General features: G+C 42.5%; 1 protein-coding gene and 1 long non-coding RNA gene across 51 annotated transcripts in view; one reads left to right on the top strand and one right to left on the bottom strand.

The window, feature by feature from the left end:
- The window catches only part of LOC129922262 (uncharacterized), a 79,548-nt gene that overhangs the window by 22,050 nt on the left and 30,795 nt on the right, over nucleotides 1-26,703 (top strand). The window lies entirely within an intron of this gene.
- Nucleotides 9,455-26,703, bottom strand: part of LOC129922261 (trichohyalin-like) — a 43,076-nt gene continuing 25,827 nt past the window's right edge. For 28 of the 50 annotated variants that reach the window (XR_008774202.1, XR_008774211.1, XR_008774221.1 and 25 more), the window contains exon 2: nucleotides 9,455-26,703. This exon is cut by the window's right edge. Coding sequence is in view for 1 of the 50 variants with exons in the window: in XM_056007424.1 (XP_055863399.1) it covers nucleotides 11,538-12,812 (1,275 nt within the window). In the remaining 49 variants the exon portion in view is untranslated. The other 22 variants (XR_008774195.1, XM_056007424.1, XR_008774206.1 and 19 more) reach the window with 21 other exon arrangements.

The following is a 26,703-nucleotide window of genomic DNA, read 5'->3' as shown; positions in this document are numbered from 1 at the left end:
CTCTCCCAACGTCTGCGTGACACACATTTGAGGCCCAAAGAAAAGCCATTATTGAAGACAGGCGCAAAAGACGGAAAGAAAACTTAAACAGACCGCCGGCGGACAACAGCTTTGTCTGCACGAGATGCGGAAGAATATGAAGGTCGCAGCTGGGTTTGCGTTGTCATGTGAAACACTACACTCATCCTTAATCTTTGAAATCGAAGTCGTTGCCACAATTATAGTACATTGTAAAGTATTTTTCTTCAGCTTGTTTTTTTATATGGTGAAATATGTGCTAGTGTTTTCCATAAAATCGGGCAACCTAGCATTAAATTTATGAAGAAGTAAGTTACTGCGCATGCGTATTGTTGCCATAGCGACATATAAACACATTGCAATAAATAAAGACTTGATCTTATGCATCGAAAGTCTCGTGTTCCACCAAGTCACGTGACAAACAGATTATATCCGTCCATCCTTTCTCTTTTATAATGCATGATCTCAAACCCACGATCACCATAGCATTGGACTACTCATCTTTCAGTTGGAATATTCTTACATGGTCTTTCAAGATAGATCTTGTTGGTAAACTTAGCCAAGCGATTTTTCCTTACAGTTGTCAGTACACAGCCAATACATCTTTCATTACAGTTGTCAGTACACAGTCAACCTACCTTTCAGCACCGATGTCAGTACACAGCCAACACATCTTTAATCGAAGTTGTCAGTACACAGCCAACACATCTTTCAGCACCGATGTCAGTACACAGCCAACACATCTTTAATCGAAGTTATCAGTACACAGCCAACACATCTTGCAGCACCGATGTCAGTACACAGCCTACACATTTTCATCACAAATGTCAATACACAGCCAACATATCTTTCAGCACAGATGTCAATACACAGCCAACACATCTTTCTTAAAGTAGTCAGTACACAGCCAACACATCTTTAATCGAAGTTATCAGTACACAGCCAACACATCTTTCAGCACCGATGTCAATACACAGCCAACACATCTTTCAGCACAGATGTCAATACACAGCCAACACATCTTTCATCACAGATGTCAATGCACAGCCAACACATCTATTAGCACAGATGTCAGTACACAGATCAACACATCTTTCTTAAAGTAGTCAGTACACAGCCAACACATCTTTAATCGAAGTTTTCAGTACACAGCTAACACATCTTTCATCACAGATGTCAATACACAGCCAACACATCTTTCAGCACCGATGTCAGTACACAGATCAACACATCTTTCTTACAGTTGTCAGTAAACAGCCAACACATCATGTAGGTACTCGTTCAACACAAATTTCAGAACAGTTGCAAGTTCTCATTAGTTAACTACATTAGTGTGTCCAAATTATTATTATAAATATTACTTTTGAGTATTGCGTCTTCCGTGCCGTTGCTCTTAATAATAATTACTAAAAAAAAGGATGATATTCAACCAACATTTCGTTTTAACAATGATAACAAAAATATATCCTGAAACAACATGCATTGCAATATAATTTCATTGTAAACAAAATGTTTTCAATGCATAAATGACATTGACATGTACAACGAATGGGGCGGGCTTGTTCAAAAAGAAAAAGTTGGTAGAGAGGGGGGGAATAGAACATTGTCACTTATTACTGAGTCCAGTAGAAAACATTCGTCGGAGACTTAAATCCTTCAAGTTCTGAAAACGGAAAGGGGCATCACTCAGTTTTTCTTCTCTTGCAGTACCAGCTTCCGGACTGAGCCTTGGGTCAAGAGGCTTTCCAAGAGGGATCGGGGAAGTGAGGAGCGGGTAGAGGAATTAGAGGGAATATGGGATGTCTCACTTCCGGCAGACGTTTTATTTTGCCATTTGCAGTAAGACAGCGCTGCCGTGGAGAGTTTTTTTTAGAGCGCTGCTGGCAGATGTAAAATTGGTCGGTGAGTCAAGGACTATGATAGAAGTCTCCTGGTACCGTAGTGACTGTATTAAACGTTCTAAGAAACGTCAACCTCATTTGGTCCGATTGTCGGCTGACTTAGTGATTTCCTTCAATCGTGTGATAAATAAACAGAAGCGTAGCTTGAAACTTCACTTGGGACGGACCGCCTTCAAGGGCCAGTCTATATTCTATAAAATTATTGACAAAGGGTTGTGGCTTACAGAGTGTGAAATTGATTTTAAAAAATAAGTTTAAGAAGGCTAATTTGTCTAGTTTGAGTAAATAGAATTTTTGTTACTCTAGTTAAACACACTTATAAAAATATCGATTTTGTTTTTAAACTTAAGTGGTAAAATAATTTTCAGATTTAAAAAATTAATTATTTGTCTTATTATCTCTCCATGTAGAATTCGTCTTTTTCATGTCTCTTTATCAGACAGTTATCTGCTTCTAGCCTTGCAAAAAAAAAATTAGGTCAGCGAACTTTTGAAAGTTATGATGTTAGTGGCTATCATGTGCTTTAGAAATAAAGACAAGGCCTTAGATCACGCTCAATAGCAAGAATTACCAAATGTTTCAATCTATCTAGTTAATTGTTGACCTAAAGTAATTCTTTATTAGTTTGAGGCGCGGGAAGCTTCTTTCACCAGATTCCACAAGCACGGGTATTGCATAATGCCGTTTTTTTTTTATCATGCTTAGGTTTGGCGTTTTCTATATTGAATGACACTCCAAAATGACAATTTTTGTTTATATTTCAAGAGATTTTTATGAGTTTTTAAAAGATTTTAATACTTTCTGGAGATTTCTTGGACTTTTTCGTATATTTTGCAATTTCAGATTTCCAGGAGCTCCTGGTAAATCAAGCGGGAAATCTGTTATAATTAATAAAATGGTTTAATTTAATAATTTACACCTAGCGCGGGTCCTATGAAAGTGTGGGGCCCACTGCGATCGCATAAGTTGCAATGGCCTAATGCCGGCCCTGAAAAATAGCGGCGTATGCTACGCCGTGCGTCGACTATTTATTTTAGTTGTCTTAACACTTTACTTTGTATTATAATTTAGTGGCATTATTGGAGGGGGATGGATTTTGACCGCATCGGGGACACCCATCCTAGAGACGCCACTGTTTTGAGTCCCTGAAGCTTCTTTCTGTATTTCAGTGGCACTCCTCGGTCCGGGTTTGGAAATCAGATTTTAGCCGCCGCTCCCTGTCACAGCATTGTTTGAGAATCACTGTGAATGTGTTCACTAAGAACTCTTGGTTTTCCTATTTCACGTGGAAGTCAAAGTCTCGACCAAGTCTCGTTATAATATCGGTCAACTCTCCTTTTGTATCTCCCCATGTGGTCAGACATCAGCAGTTACTCTGGTCCTAGGAGAGAAAGAACGTATGATTTATATTGTTTAAAGGCATTACTAAATGTTGTCATTAAGTGTACTTGATATATTGATTTTGGAAGTATTGTTTATTGCCTTATGGCTGGATTTGCCAGTGTGTTGTTATTTTATACTTAATAAATATATTGTATGCCGATCAGTGACCCACCATTTACTTAAGAGCAAAACTATTTCAAGGAAAACCAAGAAAATAATATACAAAACCATAATAAGACCAGCAGCAATGTATGGAAATGAGACCTGGACACTGACTAAGACATCTGAAAATTTACTTAATACTTAGGAAAGGAAAATTCTTAGGAAAATCTATGGTGCCATACAGGATGAAACAGGGTGGAGGACACGCACTAAACATGAGATTTATCAATTGTATGAAGACCCTCCAATAGAAACCGAAATAAAAAAGAACAGACTACGATGGGCAGGTCACCTTGAAGGAATATCAGATAACAGAGGAGCGAAAATCATATACAGACAAAAACCAAAAGGCAGACCCCGAATGCGATGGATTGATGATGTAGAGGCAGATCTGAAGCAGCTTGGGGTCAGGGCATGGAGACGAGGGGCCCAGGAGAGATCTGAATGGAAGGATGTGTTGAAGCAGGCCAGAGCCCTCCATGGGCTGTAGCGCCACTGGGATGGATGGATGGATGCCGATCAGTGAGTCAATCAGTGCTTTCTAATATAATAATAATAATAATAATAATTTTATTTATAAAGCGCTGTTAACAAACAAAATGTAGGCTCAAGGCGCTGTGATAACATTACAAACACAAACACGTGAGCTAGATTAACAGTTAATCTAAAAAAGTTTTAAACAAGTAGGTCTTAATGTTCTTCTTGAATGTAGTGTGGCATGTTGTCTGTCTGAGATCAATGGGGAGTGAGTTCCAAACCTTTGGTCCGTGAACTGAAAAAGCACGCAGACCGTAGCTTTTGAGGGAGAAACGTGGCACTACTAAAAGCGTTGAGTCCATTGAGCGCAGGGCTCTCTGGGGGACATACGGAGTAATCAGTTCTCTAAGGTACTACTTGTACTACTTAAGTTATAATATCTATTCGACATCCGCATTAGCAGAAAGTAATACAACATCCAGGAGAAAGGAGAACATTAGTATCTACACCCAAGCTAATAACGCCCAGTAACACACTTAGGCGTTACACCCCCCCCCTCCCGTACGTCGAATGTGACTAAACCCAAATGGATTAAAACTGTACCTAATACTAAGGAGAACTGAGACAATGTCCTGATTGAATGGTTCTTTCATGATTGCTGTCTTTACACCAACTTCTCAGAAGACAAAAAGCGCCAGACTGATTATCCAACTCAGTAGAAAGTCAGTTGTGATCTTCTTTATTTTCTGGAATCTCTAAATAATACGTTGTAATATGCAGAGTCGATGTTCCGAAAATCATACACAAAAATGTGACTGGAGCCTTTTATTGTGAACCATGTAGACATTGATGATGGAAATATAATTTTTTTTAGATTTAGACACTATTAGCGAATGTGCAAAGTTTAAATTACCCATTAATCATTGATGATTAAAAAATTCCTGTCTACTCATAGCATTAATTCATGAAACTTTTCAAGTTGATATGTACAATAATATTAAACATAGGAAAAAAAAAGACAAAAGAGTCAGATTGATTATCCAACTCAGTGGAAAGTCGTTATCATAGCTATTGTCTGGAATTTCTAAATAATACTTTGTAATATAGAGTCAATGTTCCCGAAAATCAGGCATAAAAATGTGGGTGAGGCCTTTTAATGGGAACTATGTAAGTATTGATGATAGACAAAAAAGAATATTATTTTAATTTTTAGATTTAAACACAATTTGTTTTTAAAATTTGTTTAGGTATCTATATCTTTTGTTTACCTCTATATAGAGATAAAGGATATATTTATTTATAGTGTTTAAATGTGGTTTATTCAGATTATGCTTTCACTTACAATAACACACAATGATCAGGCTGTAAGCTTTCATCAAGCCCTGGCTATAATACAAAAAACAGAAATGGAAAAGTGGTTTGAGTGCTGGGACAAGTCCCAAAAATCCCGTGGAGTCTGGGAGCGCATGAGGCGCCCTGACCGCACTTCCCCGTGGTGGAGGCTGTCCAGGCCTGAGCAAGCTATTATAGCACAGTGCAGGACAGGCCACTGTCCTGTTGGCTCATATTTCTCGCGGCTATGGCCAAATTTTGATTCACGGTGCCCCGCTGCGGGGAAGAAGAGGAAACCGTGCCTCATATTCTGTTTGACTGCCCCAGACTTGCTGATCTCCGTCTCGACAGGTCTGGGAAACCCAAAATTCTCGACCTGTATGGCGACATTTATGCACTACGCAAGACAGCAGGGTTTCTGTCCAGGGTTTTTGCAAGAGAGGATTTGAGCCTCTCAAGCCCTCACTCTAATGGAGTTTGATGATGATGATGATGACACTAACACACAAGACAAACAGGTTAACGCATCCACGTCCAGACCATATAATACTTTTGAGCAGTCGAGGTGATTGAGAAGTTGTATATAGTTTATGATCACTTACACTAATCAGCAATTATTAAAGTCATGGTCGCAGATAAAGGAGCATAAGCGAGTGGTCAAAACAAAGTTCACTGTTCTAGTGATGCTCTAATGAAAACAATAATTTTGGTCTACGCATAGTATTATGTCATGAAACTTTCCAAGTTGATATGTACAATAATATTAAACATAGGGGAAAAAAATTAACAACAAAAAAAAACAAACATATAATTTCATCAAGGTTACATCCACACGCTCTGTCTGTCTCGCTAGAGTTATACACACGGTATTTCCTCGACAACCAATCTCCGGATCTCGGGTTATGTTGAAATTTTGCACAATTATTTCTAGTTACTGACAAAACAAGAACTAATAAAAAAAAATAGTCAACCAATTGGTAATTATTTTGTTTGAATGTCAAACAAGGGAAATAAATCGTACTTCGCAGATGTGGTGGTATAGGTTGAATTAGTCCCCATGAGGAGGCCTGAGACCATAGTTCGAATTCAACTCGTTCCGATCACGGTAATATTCACCTGAATACCCCCCCCCCTCCCCCCAGACCCTACACAGATATGCCTGCACCCTGCTCAAAGCCTCCGCGCACTCATGTTTCCAGTGCACCTTAACAGACCAACTCCGACATAGTAAATTGGTAAAAGGAAACAACTCCGCGTACCCAGGCGTACCTACTGTACAAACCCGCCAACGCGATTAATAGGTATGATTAATAATTACAGGTATTAATTTTTACAACCCTCCAGACCACTTTAAGCCTTAAACCTTCCTTTAACTTAGATATCTTTAAGAAAAACAGTTGAACAAGATAATGCTACTATTATACCACCCGCGGTACAATTAAGCATGTCATTAATGATCTTCATCCTATACGACAGAAAATGCAACTAGATTCATAACCCAGATCCAATTGCTAAATTCAAACAGGATAAGATTGTACTTTTATGCTAGTATATGCTCTATTACCTGAGCTTCATCATGTACATTTTACTCTACTACCAATTACTCAACCAACTAGTAACGCAATACTTTCATGTGTGTGCTAGCCTATCAAACCACGCCCGCAAAATTTACCGATGCGACCAAATTACTAACTTAATCATCACGTCAACCTCTCGAGCTCACGCGATGAGGGACTACCACAATACTTCTACTACCAAATTTCGACCTGTCCAAATATCTAACGGCCTTAGCAACGTCTGCTAAGTTCTTAAACCTTACATGTCCAACACCCATGGACTTCCCGTTTGCCTCTAAAACCTCCACAAACCCAAACAAACCAAACTCCCTAAACCTATCCTTAAGCTTTTGCCAGTTAACATTGAATGGCAAATTCCTAATAGTAACTGTATAACGATCCGGCATTAACTTATACCTACGGCGACCTTCCGAATCGCGACGACCCTCTAGTCATCTATGTCTAGATCGCTGGTCTTGGTCCTTTACAATATCATTGGGATTTACATTCTCAACACCAGTCTCATTATTTTGGGCAACAAATTCATTAGAGCACTCAGCTGATTTATGACCTTGCTCGCCACACCTGAAACAAACAATTACCTTTCTTTTAACCACTGGACTCTGCTTAATCACAGGCTCACAACATGCTGCTGCCACATACACAGTTTCTTCTTTACTAATTGAAACATTCGAATCAGCTACCTTAAAACCTTCGATTACCTCCAGCATGTTCTCTACCGTACTCTGTTTGTTTAAGACAAGCTGCCTGTACACTTCACTTGATACACTTTCAAGTATCCCGTCTTTAATCAAGAGATCTTTGATCTCATCTACCGTCTTTCCTACCTCGGCCATTTTGCACCAGTTGTCCAGCGCGGCCCTCCGCTCAGTCACATACCCACGGAAGTCATTCTGCCGTGGTTTGACCCGGTGGAACCTTTTGCGGCATGTCTCCGCATTAATGTCTGCGTGGCGGAGAAGTGCCGTTTTGACATCCTCATACTTGTCGCTAAGGAACAGACTGTCCCTCAACATAAAGTTTTTGAGAGATGTCGTCAGTTTGTAGGACAACAGTAGGGCCCACTCTTTACTCTCAATCTTACACCTTGCTGCTACGGCCTCGAAGTGCGTCAGGTACGCCAGAAGATCGTCCTCTTCCTTCATGCCTTGGAAGTTCTTGTCTAGCCTGTCCAAGACACTCTTTTGTCGCACCTCAACTGCCTGACCTACCACTGCACCTGCCTCTGGCGCCGACTTCTCTTTAAGCCGTGCCAACTCCAGTTCATCTTTTCTCTTGAGCTCCTCTCTAGCATCTCTCTCCTTCCACCTCTCGTGTTCCTCACGCCTGGCCCTCTCCTCTCGTTCATGTCTGGCGGCCTCATCTGCCTTCGCCTCTCTTCTCAACCTCTCTTCCTCCGCCTTCGCCTCTTTTCTCAACCTCTCTTCCTCCGCCTTCGCCTCTCTTCTCAACCTCTCTTCACGCTCAAGTCTGGCTTTCTCCTCAGCCTGCGCCTCTTTCCTTAATCTCTCCTCTTCTGCCTTCGCCTCTTTCTTCAATCTCTCCTCTCGCTCAAGCCTAGCCGTCTCTCGTTCAAACTCCTCCTTCTTGGCTCTCTCGTATTCAACCTTCTGCTCTGCCACATACCTCTCCAACCTCTCACCATCATACCCGAGAGCACGGCCGTCACTGATGAACTGGGCGGTTAGAGTCAACCTCGTCTCCATCACACAGACTATTAAATAATACTTACAGTCTAACTATCGCTAACAAAAACCAAAGTTAGATCATAGAGATAAAAAGGAAAAAAATATATATATTATTTCTTAATTACAACGGGCTAACTGAAATCAAGGGCGCATCGACAAAAACAGGGCCAAGGACTTATCTGCTCAGTATCCCGCGTCGGAAGAAAATCGCCTCACTCCAGGCTCCGCAGGAGATAGAAGCCACAGACAACCAAGGCCACTGGAGCAGACAAACGGTTCTAACTTCAGGACGGTTCCGGTACACCAGCCAGCAAGACACACAGTTTCAGGTCGATCCCGTCGACAGGCACTCGATCCACTCACACGTTGCCGCTCAGAGTCAGAGGATTCAGGCGTTGGTGACAATAAATAAAAGAACAGGTTACAATAGTTTCAAAGAGTAACTACACACTCTAAGTTTCTCGATCCATATTGTGAACCAATCCCATTACGCAAAATACACCGAATGCTCGTCTAATCTATTTAGTGCTGCACAACAGCAGACCGCTTTAACATCATAAATGTATTTACTGATCACTTTAAAATATACAAAACATATCCATTATGTATCTGCATTTTATACTGGCCCTAGCGGTCAAATCAAGGACACAGAGGTCACAAAGTTGACATTTACATATTGTTTCCCAGAGCCCCCATTTCTGTCAGGTGGGCTTTGTCCTCGCGCTCATCTAGGGTATGATGTACTCCGCCGGGCTCCCCACCTGAGCAGTGTTTATTAGCTTTATGCCGGGGTTATAATTTAGCCTTGGCTCGTCTGCCTGGGCACCCCTAACAGTCTAGTAATCAATTTATGCAATACATATCTAGGAACGAATAAACCAACTATTAACGTATACTATTGAATAACAATATTGCATATAACAACAAAGGTTTAATGAGTTAATGATATATATGATATTATGAGGCATACATTATGAATAAATATCAATGGCAATTACAGATTACATTCAACGGGCTATAGCACACCTTAATCTCAGTGCCATAGTCAATCCGGCCTCACAACGCCAACCCAACGCCACGGGCAATAGTCAACTACCAAGCCTACAACTCAGACTTGACTCCAGCAGAGTCCCAAGCCTGCGTCCCTAAATAAGAAAAATACACACTCCTTTGATACCGCCATTCTCACGATTATTAAAGAAATGATTGTAAAGCTACGACATGTAGAAGATAGTAAAATAAACTAACTTACCCAATACTGGGGAATAACACCACACAGATAACTCAATCTCAAGGCACACAAAGAGAACATAAAGAGACTCATCTCAAGGCACAACAAGAGAACAATGACACCAATATAGCGCATCCTTAGAAACAGAACTAATAAGACCTTATGGTGCTCAAACGAAAATACCCTACCAGATGCGCACGACATCCCCCCTCTCCCTCTAACTGGATCTTGCGAAAACAAGTCCAGTCTTCAAAAAAAATTGAAAACTGAAGTATAGAGACAGCAAAAGAATTAGGAAACATTGCCAACATTGACGCCGAAGAATACAACCTTCATAAAGTCAAAATTACATAATTATTCACATAGATGATGTCGCAAAGAACAACATCCATCATAAAACTATTATAACATTACAATGCATAATAAAAACAAGCAGTACATATTACATACATATTCATACATATCAAGCAATAGCTATAATAAAATAGTCTTTTTGTGCGAATCACACCAGTCTTGAGCACAAGTCTGCAAGTATATTGTCCTCTCCTTTTATGTGACACACGTCGAAATTGTAGTCCTGGAGCATCAGAGCCCACCTCGTAACACGGTGGTTCGTAAAGTTCGTGCTCCGGAGGTAAGCCAAGGCCTTGTGGTCTGTCTGAAGGTGAAACGTCGTTCCCCTAAGGTATCTGTCCAGTTTTCTAATGGCAGATACAATAGCCAAGCCTTCTCTCTCGATGATGGAATATCTCTGCTCCCGAGGCAACAACTTGCGACTCACATACTTGACGGGATGCAGAACACCTTTCACGCACTGACTCAGTATACCGGAGATTCCTTTGTCCGAAGCATCGGTCTGAAGAAAAAATGGCAATGAAGGATCAGGCAAACGAAGAATGGGGTACCTACACAGATATGCCTGCACCCTGCTCAAAGCCTCCGCGCACTCATGTTTCCAGTGCACCTTAACAGACCAACTCCGACATAGTAAATTGGTAAAAGGAAACAACTCCGCGTACCCAGGCGTACCTACTGTACAAACCCGCCAACGCGATTAATAGGTATGATTAATAATTACAGGTATTAATTTTTACAACCCTCCAGACCACTTTAAGCCTTAAACCTTCCTTTAACTTAGATATCTTTAAGAAAAACAGTTGAACAAGATAATGCTACTATTATACCACCCGCGGTACAATTAAGCATGTCATTAATGATCTTCATCCTATACGACAGAAAATGCAACTAGATTCATAACCCAGATCCAATTGCTAAATTCAAACAGGATAAGATTGTACTTTTATGCTAGTATATGCTCTATTACCTGAGCTTCATCATGTACATTTTACTCTACTACCAATTACTCAACCAACTAGTAACGCAATACTTTCATGTGTGTGCTAGCCTATCAAACCACGCCCGCAAAATTTACCGATGCGACCAAATTACTAACTTAATCATCACGTCAACCTCTCGAGCTCACGCGATGAGGGACTACCACAATACTTCTACTACCAAATTTCGACCTGTCCAAATATCTAACGGCCTTAGCAACGTCTGCTAAGTTCTTAAACCTTACATGTCCAACACCCATGGACTTCCCGTTTGCCTCTAAAACCTCCACAAACCCAAACAAACCAAACTCCCTAAACCTATCCTTAAGCTTTTGCCAGTTAACATTGAATGGCAAATTCCTAATAGTAACTGTATAACGATCCGGCATTAACTTATACCTACGGCGACCTTCCGAATCGCGACGACCCTCTAGTCATCTATGTCTAGATCGCTGGTCTTGGTCCTTTACAATATCATTGGGATTTACATTCTCAACACCAGTCTCATTATTTTGGGCAACAAATTCATTAGAGCACTCAGCTGATTTATGACCTTGCTCGCCACACCTGAAACAAACAATTACCTTTCTTTTAACCACTGGACTCTGCTTAATCACAGGCTCACAACATGCTGCTGCCACATACACAGTTTCTTCTTTACTAATTGAAACATTCGAATCAGCTACCTTAAAACCTTCGATTACCTCCAGCATGTTCTCTACCGTACTCTGTTTGTTTAAGACAAGCTGCCTGTACACTTCACTTGATACACTTTCAAGTATCCCGTCTTTAATCAAGAGATCTTTGATCTCATCTACCGTCTTTCCTACCTCGGCCATTTTGCACCAGTTGTCCAGCGCGGCCCTCCGCTCAGTCACATACCCACGGAAGTCATTCTGCCGTGGTTTGACCCGGTGGAACCTTTTGCGGCATGTCTCCGCATTAATGTCTGCGTGGCGGAGAAGTGCCGTTTTGACATCCTCATACTTGTCGCTAAGGAACAGACTGTCCCTCAACATAAAGTTTTTGAGAGATGTCGTCAGTTTGTAGGACAACAGTAGGGCCCACTCTTTACTCTCAATCTTACACCTTGCTGCTACGGCCTCGAAGTGCGTCAGGTACGCCAGAAGATCGTCCTCTTCCTTCATGCCTTGGAAGTTCTTGTCTAGCCTGTCCAAGACACTCTTTTGTCGCACCTCAACTGCCTGACCTACCACTGCACCTGCCTCTGGCGCCGACTTCTCTTTAAGCCGTGCCAACTCCAGTTCATCTTTTCTCTTGAGCTCCTCTCTAGCATCTCTCTCCTTCCACCTCTCGTGTTCCTCACGCCTGGCCCTCTCCTCTCGTTCATGTCTGGCGGCCTCATCTGCCTTCGCCTCTCTTCTCAACCTCTCTTCCTCCGCCTTCGCCTCTTTTCTCAACCTCTCTTCCTCCGCCTTCGCCTCTCTTCTCAACCTCTCTTCACGCTCAAGTCTGGCTTTCTCCTCAGCCTGCGCCTCTTTCCTTAATCTCTCCTCTTCTGCCTTCGCCTCTTTCTTCAATCTCTCCTCTCGCTCAAGCCTAGCCGTCTCTCGTTCAAACTCCTCCTTCTTGGCTCTCTCGTATTCAACCTTCTGCTCTGCCACATACCTCTCCAACCTCTCACCATCATACCCGAGAGCACGGCCGTCACTGATGAACTGGGCGGTTAGAGTCAACCTCGTCTCCATCACACAGACTATTAAATAATACTTACAGTCTAACTATCGCTAACAAAAACCAAAGTTAGATCATAGAGATAAAAAGGAAAAAAATATATATATTATTTCTTAATTACAACGGGCTAACTGAAATCAAGGGCGCATCGACAAAAACAGGGCCAAGGACTTATCTGCTCAGTATCCCGCGTCGGAAGAAAATCGCCTCACTCCAGGCTCCGCAGGAGATAGAAGCCACAGACAACCAAGGCCACTGGAGCAGACAAACGGTTCTAACTTCAGGACGGTTCCGGTACACCAGCCAGCAAGACACACAGTTTCAGGTCGATCCCGTCGACAGGCACTCGATCCACTCACACGTTGCCGCTCAGAGTCAGAGGATTCAGGCGTTGGTGACAATAAATAAAAGAACAGGTTACAATAGTTTCAAAGAGTAACTACACACTCTAAGTTTCTCGATCCATATTGTGAACCAATCCCATTACGCAAAATACACCGAATGCTCGTCTAATCTATTTAGTGCTGCACAACAGCAGACCGCTTTAACATCATAAATGTATTTACTGATCACTTTAAAATATACAAAACATATCCATTATGTATCTGCATTTTATACTGGCCCTAGCGGTCAAATCAAGGACACAGAGGTCACAAAGTTGACATTTACATATTGTTTCCCAGAGCCCCCATTTCTGTCAGGTGGGCTTTGTCCTCGCGCTCATCTAGGGTATGATGTACTCCGCCGGGCTCCCCACCTGAGCAGTGTTTATTAGCTTTATGCCGGGGTTATAATTTAGCCTTGGCTCGTCTGCCTGGGCACCCCTAACAGTCTAGTAATCAATTTATGCAATACATATCTAGGAACGAATAAACCAACTATTAACGTATACTATTGAATAACAATATTGCATATAACAACAAAGGTTTAATGAGTTAATGATATATATGATATTATGAGGCATACATTATGAATAAATATCAATGGCAATTACAGATTACATTCAACGGGCTATAGCACACCTTAATCTCAGTGCCATAGTCAATCCGGCCTCACAACGCCAACCCAACGCCACGGGCAATAGTCAACTACCAAGCCTACAACTCAGACTTGACTCCAGCAGAGTCCCAAGCCTGCGTCCCTAAATAAGAAAAATACACACTCCTTTGATACCGCCATTCTCACGATTATTAAAGAAATGATTGTAAAGCTACGACATGTAGAAGATAGTAAAATAAACTAACTTACCCAATACTGGGGAATAACACCACACAGATAACTCAATCTCAAGGCACACAAAGAGAACATAAAGAGACTCATCTCAAGGCACAACAAGAGAACAATGACACCAATATAGCGCATCCTTAGAAACAGAACTAATAAGACCTTATGGTGCTCAAACGAAAATACCCTACCAGATGCGCACGACATCCCCCCTCTCCCTCTAACTGGATCTTGCGAAAACAAGTCCAGTCTTCAAAAAAAATTGAAAACTGAAGTATAGAGACAGCAAAAGAATTAGGAAACATTGCCAACATTGACGCCGAAGAATACAACCTTCATAAAGTCAAAATTACATAATTATTCACATAGATGATGTCGCAAAGAACAACATCCATCATAAAACTATTATAACATTACAATGCATAATAAAAACAAGCAGTACATATTACATACATATTCATACATATCAAGCAATAGCTATAATAAAATAGTCTTTTTGTGCGAATCACACCAGTCTTGAGCACAAGTCTGCAAGTATATTGTCCTCTCCTTTTATGTGACACACGTCGAAATTGTAGTCCTGGAGCATCAGCGCCCACCTCGTAACACGGTGGTTCGTAAAGTTCGTGCTCCGGAGGTAAGCCAAGGCCTTGTGGTCTGTCTGAAGGTGAAACGTCGTTCCCCTAAGGTATCTGTCCAGTTTTCTAATGGCAGATACAATAGCCAAGCCTTCTCTCTCGATGATGGAATATCTCTGCTCCCGAGGCAACAACTTGCGACTCACATACTTGACGGGATGCAGAACACCTTTCACGCACTGACTCAGTATACCGGAGATTCCTTTGTCCGAAGCATCGGTCTGAAGAAAAAATGGCAATGAAGGATCAGGCAAACGAAGAATGGGGTACCTACACAGATATGCCTGCACCCTGCTCAAAGCCTCCGCGCACTCATGTTTCCAGTGCACCTTAACAGACCAACTCCGACATAGTAAATTGGTAAAAGGAAACAACTCCGCGTACCCAGGCGTACCTACTGTACAAACCCGCCAACGCGATTAATAGGTATGATTAATAATTACAGGTATTAATTTTTACAACCCTCCAGACCACTTTAAGCCTTAAACCTTCCTTTAACTTAGATATCTTTAAGAAAAACAGTTGAACAAGATAATGCTACTATTATACCACCCGCGGTACAATTAAGCATGTCATTAATGATCTTCATCCTATACGACAGAAAATGCAACTAGATTCATAACCCAGATCCAATTGCTAAATTCAAACAGGATAAGATTGTACTTTTATGCTAGTATATGCTCTATTACCTGAGCTTCATCATGTACATTTTACTCTACTACCAATTACTCAACCAACTAGTAACGCAATACTTTCATGTGTGTGCTAGCCTATCAAACCACGCCCGCAAAATTTACCGATGCGACCAAATTACTAACTTAATCATCACGTCAACCTCTCGAGCTCACGCGATGAGGGACTACCACAATACTTCTACTACCAAATTTCGACCTGTCCAAATATCTAACGGCCTTAGCAACGTCTGCTAAGTTCTTAAACCTTACATGTCCAACACCCATGGACTTCCCGTTTGCCTCTAAAACCTCCACAAACCCAAACAAACCAAACTCCCTAAACCTATCCTTAAGCTTTTGCCAGTTAACATTGAATGGCAAATTCCTAATAGTAACTGTATAACGATCCGGCATTAACTTATACCTACGGCGACCTTCCGAATCGCGACGACCCTCTAGTCATCTATGTCTAGATCGCTGGTCTTGGTCCTTTACAATATCATTGGGATTTACATTCTCAACACCAGTCTCATTATTTTGGGCAACAAATTCATTAGAGCACTCAGCTGATTTATGACCTTGCTCGCCACACCTGAAACAAACAATTACCTTTCTTTTAACCACTGGACTCTGCTTAATCACAGGCTCACAACATGCTGCTGCCACATACACAGTTTCTTCTTTACTAATTGAAACATTCGAATCAGCTACCTTAAAACCTTCGATTACCTCCAGCATGTTCTCTACCGTACTCTGTTTGTTTAAGACAAGCTGCCTGTACACTTCACTTGATACACTTTCAAGTATCCCGTCTTTAATCAAGAGATCTTTGATCTCATCTACCGTCTTTCCTACCTCGGCCATTTTGCACCAGTTGTCCAGCGCGGCCCTCCGCTCAGTCACATACCCACGGAAGTCATTCTGCCGTGGTTTGACCCGGTGGAACCTTTTGCGGCATGTCTCCGCATTAATGTCTGCGTGGCGGAGAAGTGCCGTTTTGACATCCTCATACTTGTCGCTAAGGAACAGACTGTCCCTCAACATAAAGTTTTTGAGAGATGTCGTCAGTTTGTAGGACAACAGTAGGGCCCACTCTTTACTCTCAATCTTACACCTTGCTGCTACGGCCTCGAAGTGCGTCAGGTACGCCAGAAGATCGTCCTCTTCCTTCATGCCTTGGAAGTTCTTGTCTAGCCTGTCCAAGACACTCTTTTGTCGCACCTCAACTGCCTGACCTACCACTGCACCTGCCTCTGGCGCCGACTTCTCTTTAAGCCGTGCCAACTCCAGTTCATCTTTTCTCTTGAGCTCCTCTCTAGCATCTCTCTCCTTCCACCTCTCGTGTTCCTCACGCCTGGCCCTCTCCTCTCGTTCATGTCTGGCGGCCTCATCTGCCTTCGCCTCTCTTCTCAACCTCTCTTCCTCCGCCTTCGCCTCTTTTCTCAACCTCTCTTCCTCCGCCTTCGCCTCTCTTCTCAACCTCTCTTCACGCTCAAGTCTGGCTTTCTCCTCAGCCTGCGCCTCTTTCCTTAATCTCTCCTCTTCTGCCTTCGCCTCTTTCTTCAATCTCTCCTCTCGCTCAAGCCTAGCCGTCTCTCGTTCAAACTCCTCCTTCTTGGCTCTCTCGTATTCAACCTTCTGCTCTGCCACATACCTCTCCAACCTCTCACCATCATACCCGAGAGCACGGCCGTCACTGATGAACTGGGCGGTTAGAGTCAACCTCGTCTCCATCACACAGACTATTAAATAATACTTACAGTCTAACTATCGCTAACAAAAACCAAAGTTAGATCATAGAGATAAAAAGGAAAAAAATATATATATTATTTCTTAATTACAACGGGCTAACTGAAATCAAGGGCGCATCGACAAAAACAGGGCCAAGGACTTATCTGCTCAGTATCCCGCGTCGGAAGAAAATCGCCTCACTCCAGGCTCCGCAGGAGATAGAAGCCACAGACAACCAAGGCCACTGGAGCAGACAAACGGTTCTAACTTCAGGACGGTTCCGGTACACCAGCCAGCAAGACACACAGTTTCAGGTCGATCCCGTCGACAGGCACTCGATCCACTCACACGTTGCCGCTCAGAGTCAGAGGATTCAGGCGTTGGTGACAATAAATAAAAGAACAGGTTACAATAGTTTCAAAGAGTAACTACACACTCTAAGTTTCTCGATCCATATTGTGAACCAATCCCATTACGCAAAATACACCGAATGCTCGTCTAATCTATTTAGTGCTGCACAACAGCAGACCGCTTTAACATCATAAATGTATTTACTGATCACTTTAAAATATACAAAACATATCCATTATGTATCTGCATTTTATACTGGCCCTAGCGGTCAAATCAAGGACACAGAGGTCACAAAGTTGACATTTACATATTGTTTCCCAGAGCCCCCATTTCTGTCAGGTGGGCTTTGTCCTCGCGCTCATCTAGGGTATGATGTACTCCGCCGGGCTCCCCACCTGAGCAGTGTTTATTAGCTTTATGCCGGGGTTATAATTTAGCCTTGGCTCGTCTGCCTGGGCACCCCTAACAGTCTAGTAATCAATTTATGCAATACATATCTAGGAACGAATAAACCAACTATTAACGTATACTATTGAATAACAATATTGCATATAACAACAAAGGTTTAATGAGTTAATGATATATATGATATTATGAGGCATACATTATGAATAAATATCAATGGCAATTACAGATTACATTCAACGGGCTATAGCACACCTTAATCTCAGTGCCATAGTCAATCCGGCCTCACAACGCCAACCCAACGCCACGGGCAATAGTCAACTACCAAGCCTACAACTCAGACTTGACTCCAGCAGAGTCCCAAGCCTGCGTCCCTAAATAAGAAAAATACACACTCCTTTGATACCGCCATTCTCACGATTATTAAAGAAATGATTGTAAAGCTACGACATGTAGAAGATAGTAAAATAAACTAACTTACCCAATACTGGGGAATAACACCACACAGATAACTCAATCTCAAGGCACACAAAGAGAACATAAAGAGACTCATCTCAAGGCACAACAAGAGAACAATGACACCAATATAGCGCATCCTTAGAAACAGAACTAATAAGACCTTATGGTGCTCAAACGAAAATACCCTACCAGATGCGCACGACATCCCCCCTCTCCCTCTAACTGGATCTTGCGAAAACAAGTCCAGTCTTCAAAAAAAATTGAAAACTGAAGTATAGAGACAGCAAAAGAATTAGGAAACATTGCCAACATTGACGCCGAAGAATACAACCTTCATAAAGTCAAAATTACATAATTATTCACATAGATGATGTCGCAAAGAACAACATCCATCATAAAACTATTATAACATTACAATGCATAATAAAAACAAGCAGTACATATTACATACATATTCATACATATCAAGCAATAGCTATAATAAAATAGTCTTTTTGTGCGAATCACACCAGTCTTGAGCACAAGTCTGCAAGTATATTGTCCTCTCCTTTTATGTGACACACGTCGAAATTGTAGTCCTGGAGCATCAGCGCCCACCTCGTAACACGGTGGTTCGTAAAGTTCGTGCTCCGGAGGTAAGCCAAGGCCTTGTGGTCTGTCTGAAGGTGAAACGTCGTTCCCCTAAGGTATCTGTCCAGTTTTCTAATGGCAGATACAATAGCCAAGCCTTCTCTCTCGATGATGGAATATCTCTGCTCCCGAGGCAACAACTTGCGACTCACATACTTGACGGGATGCAGAACACCTTTCACGCACTGACTCAGTATACCGGAGATTCCTTTGTCCGAAGCATCGGTCTGAAGAAAAAATGGCAATGAAGGATCAGGCAAACGAAGAATGGGGTACCTACACAGATATGCCTGCACCCTGCTCAAAGCCTCCGCGCACTCATGTTTCCAGTGCACCTTAACAGACCAACTCCGACATAGTAAATTGGTAAAAGGAAACAACTCCGCGTACCCAGGCGTACCTACTGTACAAACCCGCCAACGCGATTAATAGGTATGATTAATAATTACAGGTATTAATTTTTACAACCCTCCAGACCACTTTAAGCCTTAAACCTTCCTTTAACTTAGATATCTTTAAGAAAAACAGTTGAACAAGATAATGCTACTATTATACCACCCGCGGTACAATTAAGCATGTCATTAATGATCTTCATCCTATACGACAGAAAATGCAACTAGATTCATAACCCAGATCCAATTGCTAAATTCAAACAGGATAAGATTGTACTTTTATGCTAGTATATGCTCTATTACCTGAGCTTCATCATGTACATTTTACTCTACTACCAATTACTCAACCAACTAGTAACGCAATACTTTCATGTGTGTGCTAGCCTATCAAACCACGCCCGCAAAATTTACCGATGCGACCAAATTACTAACTTAATCATCACGTCAACCTCTCGAGCTCACGCGATGAGGGACTACCACAATACTTCTACTACCAAATTTCGACCTGTCCAAATATCTAACGGCCTTAGCAACGTCTGCTAAGTTCTTAAACCTTACATGTCCAACACCCATGGACTTCCCGTTTGCCTCTAAAACCTCCACAAACCCAAACAAACCAAACTCCCTAAACCTATCCTTAAGCTTTTGCCAGTTAACATTGAATGGCAAATTCCTAATAGTAACTGTATAACGATCCGGCATTAACTTATACCTACGGCGACCTTCCGAATCGCGACGACCCTCTAGTCATCTATGTCTAGATCGCTGGTCTTGGTCCTTTACAATATCATTGGGATTTACATTCTCAACACCAGTCTCATTATTTTGGGCAACAAATTCATTAGAGCACTCAGCTGATTTATGACCTTGCTCGCCACACCTGAAACAAACAATTACCTTTCTTTTAACCACTGGACTCTGCTTAATCACAGGCTCACAACATGCTGCTGCCACATACACAGTTTCTTCTTTACTAATTGAAACATTCGAATCAGCTACCTTAAAACCTTCGATTACCTCCAGCATGTTCTCTACCGTACTCTGTTTGTTTAAGACAAGCTGCCTGTACACTTCACTTGATACACTTTCAAGTATCCCGTCTTTAATCAAGAGATCTTTGATCTCATCTACCGTCTTTCCTACCTCGGCCATTTTGCACCAGTTGTCCAGCGCGGCCCTCCGCTCAGTCACATACCCACGGAAGTCATTCTGCCGTGGTTTGACCCGGTGGAACCTTTTGCGGCATGTCTCCGCATTAATGTCTGCGTGGCGGAGAAGTGCCGTTTTGACATCCTCATACTTGTCGCTAAGGAACAGACTGTCCCTCAACATAAAGTTTTTGAGAGATGTCGTCAGTTTGTAGGACAACAGTAGGGCCCACTCTTTACTCTCAATCTTACACCTTGCTGCTACGGCCTCGAAGTGCGTCAGGTACGCCAGAAGATCGTCCTCTTCCTTCATGCCTTGGAAGTTCTTGTCTAGCCTGTCCAAGACACTCTTTTGTCGCACCTCAACTGCCTGACCTACCACTGCACCTGCCTCTGGCGCCGACTTCTCTTTAAGCCGTGCCAACTCCAGTTCATCTTTTCTCTTGAGCTCCTCTCTAGCATCTCTCTCCTTCCACCTCTCGTGTTCCTCACGCCTGGCCCTCTCCTCTCGTTCATGTCTGGCGGCCTCATCTGCCTTCGCCTCTCTTCTCAACCTCTCTTCCTCCGCCTTCGCCTCTTTTCTCAACCTCTCTTCCTCCGCCTTCGCCTCTCTTCTCAACCTCTCTTCACGCTCAAGTCTGGCTTTCTCCTCAGCCTGCGCCTCTTTCCTTAATCTCTCCTCTTCTGCCTTCGCCTCTTTCTTCAATCTCTCCTCTCGCTCAAGCCTAGCCGTCTCTCGTTCAAACTCCTCCTTCTTGGCTCTCTCGTATTCAACCTTCTGCTCTGCCACATACCTCTCCAACCTCTCACCATCATACCCGAGAGCACGGCCGTCACTGATGAACTGGGCGGTTAGAGTCAACCTCGTCTCCATCACACAGACTATTAAATAATACTTACAGTCTAACTATCGCTAACAAAAACCAAAGTTAGATCATAGAGATAAAAAGGAAAAAAATATATATATTATTTCTTAATTACAACGGGCTAACTGAAATCAAGGGCGCATCGACAAAAACAGGGCCAAGGACTTATCTGCTCAGTATCCCGCGTCGGAAGAAAATCGCCTCACTCCAGGCTCCGCAGGAGATAGAAGCCACAGACAACCAAGGCCACTGGAGCAGACAAACGGTTCTAACTTCAGGACGGTTCCGGTACACCAGCCAGCAAGACACACAGTTTCAGGTCGATCCCGTCGACAGGCACTCGATCCACTCACACGTTGCCGCTCAGAGTCAGAGGATTCAGGCGTTGGTGACAATAAATAAAAGAACAGGTTACAATAGTTTCAAAGAGTAACTACACACTCTAAGTTTCTCGATCCATATTGTGAACCAATCCCATTACGCAAAATACACCGAATGCTCGTCTAATCTATTTAGTGCTGCACAACAGCAGACCGCTTTAACATCATAAATGTATTTACTGATCACTTTAAAATATACAAAACATATCCATTATGTATCTGCATTTTATACTGGCCCTAGCGGTCAAATCAAGGACACAGAGGTCACAAAGTTGACATTTACATATTGTTTCCCAGAGCCCCCATTTCTGTCAGGTGGGCTTTGTCCTCGCGCTCATCTAGGGTATGATGTACTCCGCCGGGCTCCCCACCTGAGCAGTGTTTATTAGCTTTATGCCGGGGTTATAATTTAGCCTTGGCTCGTCTGCCTGGGCACCCCTAACAGTCTAGTAATCAATTTATGCAATACATATCTAGGAACGAATAAACCAACTATTAACGTATACTATTGAATAACAATATTGCATATAACAACAAAGGTTTAATGAGTTAATGATATATATGATATTATGAGGCATACATTATGAATAAATATCAATGGCAATTACAGATTACATTCAACGGGCTATAGCACACCTTAATCTCAGTGCCATAGTCAATCCGGCCTCACAACGCCAACCCAACGCCACGGGCAATAGTCAACTACCAAGCCTACAACTCAGACTTGACTCCAGCAGAGTCCCAAGCCTGCGTCCCTAAATAAGAAAAATACACACTCCTTTGATACCGCCATTCTCACGATTATTAAAGAAATGATTGTAAAGCTACGACATGTAGAAGATAGTAAAATAAACTAACTTACCCAATACTGGGGAATAACACCACACAGATAACTCAATCTCAAGGCACACAAAGAGAACATAAAGAGACTCATCTCAAGGCACAACAAGAGAACAATGACACCAATATAGCGCATCCTTAGAAACAGAACTAATAAGACCTTATGGTGCTCAAACGAAAATACCCTACCAGATGCGCACGACATCCCCCCTCTCCCTCTAACTGGATCTTGCGAAAACAAGTCCAGTCTTCAAAAAAAATTGAAAACTGAAGTATAGAGACAGCAAAAGAATTAGGAAACATTGCCAACATTGACGCCGAAGAATACAACCTTCATAAAGTCAAAATTACATAATTATTCACATAGATGATGTCGCAAAGAACAACATCCATCATAAAACTATTATAACATTACAATGCATAATAAAAACAAGCAGTACATATTACATACATATTCATACATATCAAGCAATAGCTATAATAAAATAGTCTTTTTGTGCGAATCACACCAGTCTTGAGCACAAGTCTGCAAGTATATTGTCCTCTCCTTTTATGTGACACACGTCGAAATTGTAGTCCTGGAGCATCAGCGCCCACCTCGTAACACGGTGGTTCGTAAAGTTCGTGCTCCGGAGGTAAGCCAAGGCCTTGTGGTCTGTCTGAAGGTGAAACGTCGTTCCCCTAAGGTATCTGTCCAGTTTTCTAATGGCAGATACAATAGCCAAGCCTTCTCTCTCGATGATGGAATATCTCTGCTCCCGAGGCAACAACTTGCGACTCACATACTTGACGGGATGCAGAACACCTTTCACGCACTGACTCAGTATACCGGAGATTCCTTTGTCCGAAGCATCGGTCTGAAGAAAAAATGGCAATGAAGGATCAGGCAAACGAAGAATGGGGTACCTACACAGATATGCCTGCACCCTGCTCAAAGCCTCCGCGCACTCATGTTTCCAGTGCACCTTAACAGACCAACTCCGACATAGTAAATTGGTAAAAGGAAACAACTCCGCGTACCCAGGCGTACCTACTGTACAAACCCGCCAACGCGATTAATAGGTATGATTAATAATTACAGGTATTAATTTTTACAACCCTCCAGACCACTTTAAGCCTTAAACCTTCCTTTAACTTAGATATCTTTAAGAAAAACAGTTGAACAAGATAATGCTACTATTATACCACCCGCGGTACAATTAAGCATGTCATTAATGATCTTCATCCTATACGACAGAAAATGCAACTAGATTCATAACCCAGATCCAATTGCTAAATTCAAACAGGATAAGATTGTACTTTTATGCTAGTATATGCTCTATTACCTGAGCTTCATCATGTACATTTTACTCTACTACCAATTACTCAACCAACTAGTAACGCAATACTTTCATGTGTGTGCTAGCCTATCAAACCACGCCCGCAAAATTTACCGATGCGACCAAATTACTAACTTAATCATCACGTCAACCTCTCGAGCTCACGCGATGAGGGACTACCACAATACTTCTACTACCAAATTTCGACCTGTCCAAATATCTAACGGCCTTAGCAACGTCTGCTAAGTTCTTAAACCTTACATGTCCAACACCCATGGACTTCCCGTTTGCCTCTAAAACCTCCACAAACCCAAACAAACCAAACTCCCTAAACCTATCCTTAAGCTTTTGCCAGTTAACATTGAATGGCAAATTCCTAATAGTAACTGTATAACGATCCGGCATTAACTTATACCTACGGCGACCTTCCGAATCGCGACGACCCTCTAGTCATCTATGTCTAGATCGCTGGTCTTGGTCCTTTACAATATCATTGGGATTTACATTCTCAACACCAGTCTCATTATTTTGGGCAACAAATTCATTAGAGCACTCAGCTGATTTATGACCTTGCTCGCCACACCTGAAACAAACAATTACCTTTCTTTTAACCACTGGACTCTGCTTAATCACAGGCTCACAACATGCTGCTGCCACATACACAGTTTCTTCTTTACTAATTGAAACATTCGAATCAGCTACCTTAAAACCTTCGATTACCTCCAGCATGTTCTCTACCGTACTCTGTTTGTTTAAGACAAGCTGCCTGTACACTTCACTTGATACACTTTCAAGTATCCCGTCTTTAATCAAGAGATCTTTGATCTCATCTACCGTCTTTCCTACCTCGGCCATTTTGCACCAGTTGTCCAGCGCGGCCCTCCGCTCAGTCACATACCCACGGAAGTCATTCTGCCGTGGTTTGACCCGGTGGAACCTTTTGCGGCATGTCTCCGCATTAATGTCTGCGTGGCGGAGAAGTGCCGTTTTGACATCCTCATACTTGTCGCTAAGGAACAGACTGTCCCTCAACATAAAGTTTTTGAGAGATGTCGTCAGTTTGTAGGACAACAGTAGGGCCCACTCTTTACTCTCAATCTTACACCTTGCTGCTACGGCCTCGAAGTGCGTCAGGTACGCCAGAAGATCGTCCTCTTCCTTCATGCCTTGGAAGTTCTTGTCTAGCCTGTCCAAGACACTCTTTTGTCGCACCTCAACTGCCTGACCTACCACTGCACCTGCCTCTGGCGCCGACTTCTCTTTAAGCCGTGCCAACTCCAGTTCATCTTTTCTCTTGAGCTCCTCTCTAGCATCTCTCTCCTTCCACCTCTCGTGTTCCTCACGCCTGGCCCTCTCCTCTCGTTCATGTCTGGCGGCCTCATCTGCCTTCGCCTCTCTTCTCAACCTCTCTTCCTCCGCCTTCGCCTCTTTTCTCAACCTCTCTTCCTCCGCCTTCGCCTCTCTTCTCAACCTCTCTTCACGCTCAAGTCTGGCTTTCTCCTCAGCCTGCGCCTCTTTCCTTAATCTCTCCTCTTCTGCCTTCGCCTCTTTCTTCAATCTCTCCTCTCGCTCAAGCCTAGCCGTCTCTCGTTCAAACTCCTCCTTCTTGGCTCTCTCGTATTCAACCTTCTGCTCTGCCACATACCTCTCCAACCTCTCACCATCATACCCGAGAGCACGGCCGTCACTGATGAACTGGGCGGTTAGAGTCAACCTCGTCTCCATCACACAGACTATTAAATAATACTTACAGTCTAACTATCGCTAACAAAAACCAAAGTTAGATCATAGAGATAAAAAGGAAAAAAATATATATATTATTTCTTAATTACAACGGGCTAACTGAAATCAAGGGCGCATCGACAAAAACAGGGCCAAGGACTTATCTGCTCAGTATCCCGCGTCGGAAGAAAATCGCCTCACTCCAGGCTCCGCAGGAGATAGAAGCCACAGACAACCAAGGCCACTGGAGCAGACAAACGGTTCTAACTTCAGGACGGTTCCGGTACACCAGCCAGCAAGACACACAGTTTCAGGTCGATCCCGTCGACAGGCACTCGATCCACTCACACGTTGCCGCTCAGAGTCAGAGGATTCAGGCGTTGGTGACAATAAATAAAAGAACAGGTTACAATAGTTTCAAAGAGTAACTACACACTCTAAGTTTCTCGATCCATATTGTGAACCAATCCCATTACGCAAAATACACCGAATGCTCGTCTAATCTATTTAGTGCTGCACAACAGCAGACCGCTTTAACATCATAAATGTATTTACTGATCACTTTAAAATATACAAAACATATCCATTATGTATCTGCATTTTATACTGGCCCTAGCGGTCAAATCAAGGACACAGAGGTCACAAAGTTGACATTTACATATTGTTTCCCAGAGCCCCCATTTCTGTCAGGTGGGCTTTGTCCTCGCGCTCATCTAGGGTATGATGTACTCCGCCGGGCTCCCCACCTGAGCAGTGTTTATTAGCTTTATGCCGGGGTTATAATTTAGCCTTGGCTCGTCTGCCTGGGCACCCCTAACAGTCTAGTAATCAATTTATGCAATACATATCTAGGAACGAATAAACCAACTATTAACGTATACTATTGAATAACAATATTGCATATAACAACAAAGGTTTAATGAGTTAATGATATATATGATATTATGAGGCATACATTATGAATAAATATCAATGGCAATTACAGATTACATTCAACGGGCTATAGCACACCTTAATCTCAGTGCCATAGTCAATCCGGCCTCACAACGCCAACCCAACGCCACGGGCAATAGTCAACTACCAAGCCTACAACTCAGACTTGACTCCAGCAGAGTCCCAAGCCTGC

The sequence above is a fragment of the Biomphalaria glabrata genome, chromosome 13 (genome assembly GCF_947242115.1).
Source record: "Biomphalaria glabrata chromosome 13, xgBioGlab47.1, whole genome shotgun sequence".
Lineage (NCBI taxonomy): Eukaryota > Metazoa > Mollusca > Gastropoda > Planorbidae > Biomphalaria > Biomphalaria glabrata.
The sequence above is the reverse complement of the archived record's forward strand: the minus strand, read 5'-3'. Positions and strand labels throughout refer to the sequence as shown.